Here is a 9,747-nt window from a genome sequence, read left to right as displayed (position 1 = left end):
GGAGAAAAACCAAAAAAAAAAAAAAAAAAAGAATATATATTTCCTATAAATCTACCAATCAGAAGAAATTGTTCTTTCTACTGCCTATACAGCGTATCTTGGTTCACAAACTTGATTCTCTCCACAATTCTGGTTGCAAACCAAGTTAAACAAGAACCATACCAAATTCCACGGTTGGGTTCAATGTTGACCTTATGGGGAAAGTTCTCATCCAGTTCAGTTTGTGGAAAGAACTGAGTTCATGAACTGAGGCACCACTGCATTTAATCTACATATTTTAGAAAATTAGGTTCCTCCTAACTATAGTACCTAACATTTTCACTTAATTTTTTATGGGCGTTTCCTCACTACTTACACATATAACTATAAATATATCTACAACATGTGGAAACAAACTACTCCAGACCAAGTTTTAAACATGACCTGAAGTAAAGTCCTCTATTAGGGTACGGTTAGTCACACAAATCTGTAATTATTTGCTTTGTTCAAAACTGAGTAGGAATTAATTTCTTCTCTAGAAAAAATAAGACTGTTTATAACAGAAACTACCTTGCTCTGTCCAAAAATTCTTTTGTCCTGACAAAAATGTATAGTACTAATTATAAAAAATAAGTTATAAATGATCCCTAATTTATTTCTTAAACTATAAAGAGCATAGGAAAGAAAGCTAGAAAAGACAAACTAAAAAATAAAGCTACTTTCTTAGTAGCAGGATTTTTTCTTCAGTGGTAACTGGTATTACTTTTGGAATTGAAAAAGATAGCTTTATATTAAGAAAATAGCATCAAGCTGTGTGTGGCGGCACACGCTTGTAATACCAGCACTCAGGAGGCTGAAGCAGGACTGCCCTGAGTTCAAGGACTGCCCTGTAATTCCATCTTGGACTACACAAGCGAGTTCAAGGCAACCTGAACTACACTGAGATGCTGTCTCAAAAAAAAAAACAAAAAACAAAAAACTAAGATCAGTGTTCTAAATGTAACACAGCAAGGGTGTGAACAGTTCATGTATTTGACAGTAAGACTTGTTTTTACATCTATGCAGAATCCACACTACAATAAACTGTACTTACTTGTCTTTGTTAAGTCTTTGTTCCTTCACTCAGTAATTACTAAACTTCTGTTATGTGCCAGGCACTGTCCTGGGTACCAAGGATTTGGTAATAAGCAAAACAGATGATACTGCAATCCCTCTTTGACATTTGAACGAAAATATACTTTTATCGGCAATACAAACACAAGTACACAACACACAGTTCTACTTTCAAGGATGATCAGAAAAGTAAAGGACAAAGAGGAAGACAAAACTACACCGGAACAGACAATTGTTTTAGTCAGCGCAGGCTGCTAAGAAAGTGATACTGTATTTAAGCAGAGTCCTGAATGAAGTGAGGAGGGAAGTGTCTAGGGAGAAGGAATAGAGAGAAAAGACTGCAATGTTACGAGTTTAGGATGCACACAACAGCAAGAAGGCCGGTGTGGTGAGAATGACATGAGCAAGGGGAAAACCAAATGTCAAAGAGGGATTGCAATATCATCTGCTTTGCATGCGATGATGTAGGAGAGGTAGCTGGAGGACAAGTCCGAGGGCCTCAGCGGTCCAGATGGGGACTCTGAATTCACTCCAACAGTGATACTATGACACTGAAGTCTTACAACGATCACTCTGCTGCATGCACAACAAACTATGTGAGCTAGTGAAGGGAAAGAGACAGGAAAACCTGTGAGGGTGCAGGAACCCAAGCAAGACACACTAACGGCTCAGAATACAGCACTGGGTAAGAGGACGCCATGTGTGCTGCCACGTTCCACGGCTGCTCCAACACAACGGCTGATGGGTGACGTGTGAGAAGCAGACAGTCACGGACGATTCCTAGCTGCCTGACCGAAGCAACTGGCGAACGGTGCTGCCATACTAAGCTGCGCTGATTGGTAGGGAATTACGTCTGAGTGGCAGAAATCAAGAAGCCTATTTTGGACATGGTAACTGTGAGGCGCCCATTCAACATTCAATCAAGTCAAGGCCCTTAAGACAGCAGATCTGTAAGTCAGCTGTTTGGATGTAAGCTGAGGTTGAAGATTTGATTCCAGCCGTGCCTCAGTTCATGAATTAAATTTGTTCCATGATTCTGGAAAAGATGTTTATCACCTGATGCAGTTCACAAACAAAAACAAAATTTTGCCAAATGCTTCTGTTTGCAAACCAAACTGTTTACAAACAAAAATGTCCATGAACCAAGGCATCACTGCAGTTAAAGGTATGGACTATAGAGCACCTGCTAGGCACACAAGCAGAAGGAAAACAGAAGAGGGCTACAGATGGCCCTGAGGCCCGTCAGCATTAAGAAGGTGACAGGCAAGACCAGTGAGGCACCTCAGAGGCCACGAGGAGTAGACAGGGATCCGTTGAGGTGTAGCTTCTAATAAGTAAGTTAAGGATTGGATTTGGTGACTGTGATAAAGGTGGCTTCAGTACAGCAATGCAGAAGAAAATTTTACATATGTTCAAGAAAGAACTGGAAGACAACTGGTACAGAAAACTCTCATGGTGTCTTACTTTAGGGTTGATACAGGTAACTCCGGTATCGTAAGTATCTCCCCAGCTCTCGGCATGCAGTAACTGAACCGAGTTACAGAATGAATGTCAAATCTGAAAAGCCCTAGTACTTCAACTAAAGTAAGACACCCAAACAGCCAAGAGTTCAAGAATTTCTCACATGCCCCACTTACTCCTAGCCTTCACAAGTGAGAACGAACTGCAGAAACATGAGATTCTTTCTCTTTACCCTGCATGATTACACAACATTTTGATTAAAGGCTGAACGAAGAAACAGAGGAAGAGCCTTCCCTTCTGCTCCCTAATTTCCTAAAAGTTATGTTTAACTAAAAGTTAAAAGAGAAATTAACATGTTAGCCAGGCATCTCAGCTATAATCTCAGCAGTGAGGGAGGCTGAGGCAGGAGGATAGCAAGTTTGAGCCCAGCCCTGGGCAACTCAGGGACTTAGTAAGCTACTGGTTTAATCCCCAGAACCAAAAAAGAAAAGTGAAAAATGTCACCAAGGAGTTTAAAAAACAAAAACAGAAACAAAAGCTGAGTTTGGTGGCACATGCCTGTAATCCCAGCACTTGGGAGGCTGAGGCAGGAGGATCACTGTAAGTCCAAGGCCAGCCTGTACTACACAATGAGTTCAACGCCAGCCTGAACTATATAGTGAGACCCTACCTCCAAAAAACAGCAGTCTGGTCACTTAAAGTATTTCAAACCCTCTGCTAAGATCTTATAAGCACCAAACATTTCCATACGGCAGTTATTTTTCTCTTTCTCAAAGTACAGCACTGAAGCCCTTTGAGGAACAGACACATACCCAGAATACTTAGTTTCCTACCTGACATAACATCTTCCGCTAATTCCTTTTCTCTTTCAATTTTTTCCTCTAGAGTTGAAATGCAGAATTCATAGCCAGCAAGAGCAAATTCCTGTCTGTGAAACAAAGATCAATAACCAGTCATTTGCCTCAGACTCTTCTTTTGACCTCATCTTTTCCATCTCAGTAAAACAAAGAGGGACCTTGCTCAATGTCTCTTCAGGCTATCACTCTACCATTGCTCAGAAGTTTTGTTTTTTCTAAAGTCACCAACTTCAGGTAAATTAATACATAAAAAGGTAAAAGTGCTGCCAAAATTTTTATAACTGGTGTAACCAGTAATCTGTCAGCATCCCCCATTAACAGAGTTTCACATGCGTCAGTTTCTCCACCTAAGTTATTCCCTGTGTGGCAATGTCTCTCGCCTGGTCAACTACCAGCCTGCAGAGAGCGAGGCTCAGGCCCCTCAGTGGAGGTGAATCAGCTCACTCATGCACAGGAGGACCCACTCTAGGCCCTCATGCAGCTTCTCAGGAGCTCTGATCACTTGGTAAAAGTCTCCTACAGAACTAGAACTCTTTAGCTATGGTATGGGAAGGTATTTAGGCCAACTCTATAGCCCTGGATTCACAGTCAGCTAGTGAGGGCATCCAAGGAGCAGATTCACTCTGCTGCCCATTTCCATAGAGATGCAGAGGAGCACAGCAGAAAATTCCTTCTCCACACAGGAGCCCAGCTTGCATCCTTGCTTTTCTTACAGAAGTGCCACTACAAACCTCATTATTTTCTAGTGCTTTACAAGAGGAGCTCCGATGGTCTTGCTGCTCTATTCTGTTCCCAGAAGAATGGAACTGTCTGCTTCCTACACTGCACTCAAACCTTAAGGGACCAGCTCTGGCCAGGATATGAGGGAGAAGGAGGAAGCCATAAGAGGCCCCCAGTGAGGGAAAAAGGTCTACAAACAACTCTCTTTCCTACTCCTATCCGACTCTCTCAGTCTCAGGACCTAGCTGTGGCTTTCTTAAAAATCTCACGTTTCTGCAAAGTATAGAGTAACTTAAGAGGCTAATTAATGGATACCTCAATGGCTCTGACTGCTACAAGACCAATTATGAATCTTACTTGTCAGTGTTACTTGTTGTGGGCTTCTTATTCCAGCTCAGACTTCATCCTGTTTGATACTCCTCTATGAAAACTGACCCTAGCTGCAATGCTCCTTGGTACCAGCTAAACTCAAAGCTCCTCAAAAGACCTGAAGCCAAAGGCTCTCAGAAGTCCTGGCCTACCGAGTGTAAAACCACGTTGCAGGGAGAATAAGAGGGTCCTGCTAAGAATGAAGGAGCTCGCTGCTGACTAGGACAGCAGGGACCAGTGTGTTGAAACCAGAAGGCTTCTGGTTTCAACGAGCACCTTTGTACAATATTCAGCTTGGTATATCACTTTGAACCTCCACCATCAACTTCTGCAGCACTAACATCCTAAAGGAAGCGAGCCTTAGTTCTCTCTCTAAATTGACCCTCAAAATATAAATCTCTAGAGGAGTTTTCTGATATACTGTGCTTCATCTTTGAATTCCACCTACAGACTAACAGGAATGAAAGACCCTGTCAGTGTTCACAGGTTCTGGATCATACCCAAAGCTTTCCTGTAGAGCTGGCTGACTCTTCTTTATAACTTAGATTCAACAACTATCTTAAAAGTTGCACCCATTTCCCGACTGACTTATCCAAAGGGCGCACCCCACCACCACCCCTGCCCCGTTTCTGTCTATTTTCTCTTCCAGAAAGCCAGCTATCATCATCTCTACATCTTCTAAAGGCAGTGGTCAAGTCATTTAAACAGAACATCTTAATTTTAAACCCTCTGTTGAGGCCTTAAAAATAGTCATGTATTTTCTACAATGGATAACAAAATAAGCAACAAGACACTCCCATAGTGACTCTCACTACTTACCTTCACACCTGACTTCCTCTTTTGCTGATGCCTGTATCTGTGCTGTGGCTTCTTCAAAGACCACCATCCCCTACAGCTTTTCTCTTGTTCTCTCCACTGCAGAGCTAACTACAGTTCCCACTCTAACTTCCCATCTCCTTTCAAACCAGAACAGAAAACTGATTATAGCTTTATCACAGTGCAGTCTGATGTGTGAGAACTGTGCTTCACATGGCAGGCTAATGCAAAAACAGCAAGAGTAAAATGGGAAAAGCTGTAAAACTGCAAAGGTGAGGGATCGGACAATTAAGAGTATGACACCCAATTTTCTGGAGCCCACAGATAACTTGTAGGTAAATGATTGTGTAACACTCCATGGGTCAGCAATTTCTGCCCACAGTGTTATTCCCTGACTGCTAAATTCTGACTACTTACCTATTCTGAGCAGCATAGATACTGGCCAACTTGAGGGAGATTTCAATTATTGCATTGTCTTCCTGTTTGGACAAAGAAAAAGAAATTCATGACAAGTAAAGTTTTCTCACGGAATATTAATCATCAACTTCTAGGCTGCCTTTGGCTTCGAAGTCACAGTCTATTTTTTTAGGGGAATTAGCCAACTGTGAATTGCTCAGCAACCATGCTTCTGAAATAGTGAAAGAGTAGCCATTTTCATAAAGATCTAGGGGGGAAAAAAAAATCTACCACTTTTGGTGAAAGCAGTATGTTGGAGGACAGAAGAGTTTTCAGGAAATTTGACTATTCTGCAAACTGCTTCAGTGAGGGACCAGTAGTACACGATGTCCTTACCTGCTTCATACCTGCTCCGAGCAGGTGGCTCATTGTTGCTTTAAAAAGTTGCTCTGCCTAAAAACATAAGGAAAAGATTTGTCTTTTACTTGTGCCCCATTATCTATTATGACTATGAATTTTAAGTAGCACTCTGATGTACCATTCCTTGTAAACACACACACTAACAAATACGGCAAACAATACCCTGTGAAAGGAGAATGAACCAAATGTCAGGAACCCATGTCCTGTGTACTCTAAGCTACTCTTTGATGAGCAGAAACCAACTTCAGAGATTAACTTCTCATCCAAAGTGCTGCAGAAGAGACTTCCAATTGTGCCGATATTCCACCCTCCTATCACTTTAGTAATAAAATTCTCTTGATTTTTAGCAGATCAGCTTTTCTTTTAACAGAGTAATCATATTAAGTCCTGACCAAGAATTGCAAGTAGAAGGAATATGAACAACTTTTAAGCCATATTTTATAAGGATGCTGACTGCCCTTCATCCTCTTTTTCCTTGTAAGGCTGGAGGTGAATCAACTCACCCACGCACAGGAGGACCTATCTTAGAAAACACCTTGCTTCTGCACCAGACACCAGCGATGCCCAAACTGCCCTTCAGTGGTTAGCCTACCCATAGACCAAAGCATTAAAAAAAGAAAAAAATTTTTTAAAAACCCTGTATTGTAGGGTCTCTTTATGACAGGAGCTCAGCCTATATTCTTACTGCTACAGTTCCCTGGAGGATAGCACTTCACAAATTCAAGATTTTTTTTTTTGAGATACAGTTTCAATAGTACAAGGTGGCCTTAAACTCACTATGTAGACTAGGCTGGCCTCAAACTCAAGGCAATCCTCCTGCCTCAGCCTCCCAAGTGTTGGGATTACAGGCATGCACCACCACGCCTAGCTACAAATTCAAGATATTACAAGATAATTTACTTACATTTTCAAGTTGACCTCGTATAAATGCTAGGTTGGCCATCTGAAAGCAAATTACAAATTGTTCAGTTTAGAACATTGTGTTCTTTTTTTTTTTTTTTTTTTTTTTTTGGTTTTTCTCCGGTACCGGGAACTGAACTCATGACCTTGCACTTGCCAGGCAGGCGCTTTGCCACTGAGCTAAATCCCCAGCCCCCAGAACATTGTGTTCTTATTTTAAAACCTTTAGGCAAAGCATTTCCTTTTGCTTTCACCCCTAAATTAAAATGATAGTTTAAAGTGGAGAAAGTACATCACCAGTTAATCTGCTAGCTCAGTACAGCAATGGTGTGATAAGTAAATACTTTGTTGCATATACTCTACTGATAACCAAATCTAGCTCTACTCATTATTTTTTTTGGTTTCGGTACCAGGAATCAAACTCATGACTTTGCGCTTGCCAGGCAGGCACTGTGCTGCTGAGCTGTATCCCCAGTCCTCTATTCATTACTGAAGCAACAATTGAGACATCTCTTCTAAGTGAACCTGCCAGGGATTTAAAAAACAAGAAAAAAAAAAGCGTAGGATGTCCTCACCATAAAGGTTAGGAACATAAATCAACAAATAATCCTTCCCCGCATCCACCCTTCCTCATCAGTAGCTCTGAGTGGTTAGGACAATTACCAAATCGTAAGTGTAAGTAATAGCCTTCTTGTTATCAGTCTGATAGGCAAGTCGAAGAGCGTCATGCAAAATTAGCTCAGCCTCTTCTGGCTCATCTTTCATGATGCTCAACTAAAAAGGGAAGACAAAATAATATTAAGTGAAATACAAGTATAACAGATGCAATTGCTATTGGACAATGTAGATGTAGATATGTACCCCAATACATAGAAAGAAGCTACTCATCAGGTATTTACTGAATGCCTACTGTACAGGAAGCCTTATGACAATGCAGGTGACAAGCGAGATCAGCCTCCCATGCAGCAAAGTGCGGCCACATAATGAAGTTCTGCCCAACGGACGCAGGCAGAAAGAACGTGAGTAATCTTTACATTATATTTCATAAGGAAACTGCTTGCCCTTCACCCTGTTTTCCTCTTCCTGAAGGCTAGAGATCTTGTGGGAAAAGTAAGCTTGATTACAACCCATGATAAAGAGTTATAAAAAAACAAAAGCAAAAGGAGTGAGGGTCTCCTCCAATGGGAGTCAGAAAAATCTTTTAAGAAAGTGAGCTAAACTAAGGAAGAATGAAAATGAGTCAACTAAATAAGGAACTGGAGCAAAGAATGAGTCAAAGGGAATGAATATAGCCCTACAGGCCAAGAAAATGGTTCTTTAGAAGAAATATAAGGAAAGAGATGCGAAAGAATGACAATGATAATGACAATTACCTGGAGTATTACTGTGAAATAGGTGAGAAAGGCTGTTTAAATTATGTAGAGCTTTGTAGCCATGGAAGGGATCTTAAGATTTTACCCTAAGTAAAATTCAGAGGAATTTTAGTAGGAATTCAGAGTTGTCAGGCAAGAAGGTGATATAATCTCATTTACATTTTTTAAAACACCACTTAGTTTGCTGTATGCAGAATGAATTGTAGAGGGATTGTGCAGCTTTGCTTTCAGGTCAGGGGAAATAGAGTTTTTGAACAGATGTGGGAAATAATTTTGGATTTGGTGGCACTAGGAATTATTGTTGTGTATTGGAAAACAACGTTAAGGTCAAGTTTTAAGAATGACTATGAGGTCAGGTGTGGTGGCACCAGCACTCTGGGAGGCTGAAGCAGGAGGGTCCACACGAACGCGAGGCCAGCCTGGACTACCTAGACACTTCACGGCCAGCCTGAACTACATAGTGAGACCCTGTCTCAAAAAACAAAAACAAAAACAAAACAAAACAAGAAAGAACGACTATGAGGTTTCTAAGCCAAAAAACTCACGGTAGTAAACAGGGAGAGTGGAAGAATGGGTTGGGGAGACACTTAAAATCAGGAGTGTACTTTTGGGCACACCGAGCCTGAGAAGTACGGGGCCTCCCCGCGGAGTGGCACTGCAGCAGCACACTGCAGTCCGAGAATATCAGTTCGGCCACTGTTGGCATCATTAGTATTTAGCCCAATGAAACAGAGGCGCTGTCCTGAAGAGAAGAAAAAACAGGACGCGGACAAAAAGAACTTAGAAAAGAAGCAAGCTGCACAGTCAACACCAAACTCCATTTTCAGGGTGCCATATACAAAATATGCGCAAAATGTCATTTCAGGGGGGCTGATGAACTGATACGCACAACTACAAAACATTCCCGATACTATGAAAGAGTGATGCCCAGGGGGCCGCCTCCATCCACACTGGAGACCGCAGCAGCTTCGCTCGGCGGCTTTAGAGACAGACCGGCCCGGCCGGATCCCAACCCCCACACCTGTGACCCACGTAATTCTGGGGAATTTAACCTCGGGACGGTCACCCCCTCTTCGCTAAACTGCAGAAAGCAATGCGCAGCAGCGAGCGCGCCAGGCTTCGTCCACAGTGACTCCGCGCTCGCCGAGCTGCCTCACCTTGGCCCGTTTCAGCAGCCGGATGATCTCCGCCTCGGCCTCATTCGCCGCGTCCTCGATGGCGACCCCGCCTGCTCCCCGCTTCTCCTCCCCGTCTGCCGCAGCAGGCCTCGAGAACCAGGCGAGCGCTGCGGGAAGGGGCTCTGAAGTCACCGCCCCCGGCCCTCGCCCCCGGCCCCGCCCGGC

At 42.6% G+C, this 9,747-nt stretch overlaps 1 protein-coding gene across 1 annotated transcript in view; it reads right to left on the bottom strand.

Moving 5' to 3' along the window:
• Positions 1-9,747, bottom strand: part of Ttc19 (tetratricopeptide repeat domain 19) — a gene marked incomplete in the record, with an annotated part of 24,405 nt that overhangs the window by 14,213 nt on the left and 445 nt on the right. The window contains 6 exon segments of the mRNA XM_005399316.2: positions 3,387-3,481; positions 5,733-5,794; positions 6,108-6,164; positions 7,036-7,074; positions 7,695-7,805; positions 9,562-9,747. Of these exon segments, the coding sequence (XP_005399373.2) occupies positions 3,387-3,481; positions 5,733-5,794; positions 6,108-6,164; positions 7,036-7,074; positions 7,695-7,805; positions 9,562-9,747 (550 nt within the window).

Source organism: Chinchilla lanigera, unplaced genomic scaffold (genome assembly GCF_000276665.1).
Source record: "Chinchilla lanigera isolate Chin_1 unplaced genomic scaffold, ChiLan1.0 scaffold00066, whole genome shotgun sequence".
Taxonomy (NCBI): domain Eukaryota; kingdom Metazoa; phylum Chordata; class Mammalia; order Rodentia; family Chinchillidae; genus Chinchilla; species Chinchilla lanigera.
Note: the sequence above shows the minus strand (reverse complement) of the source record. Positions and strands in the feature narration are given on the sequence as shown.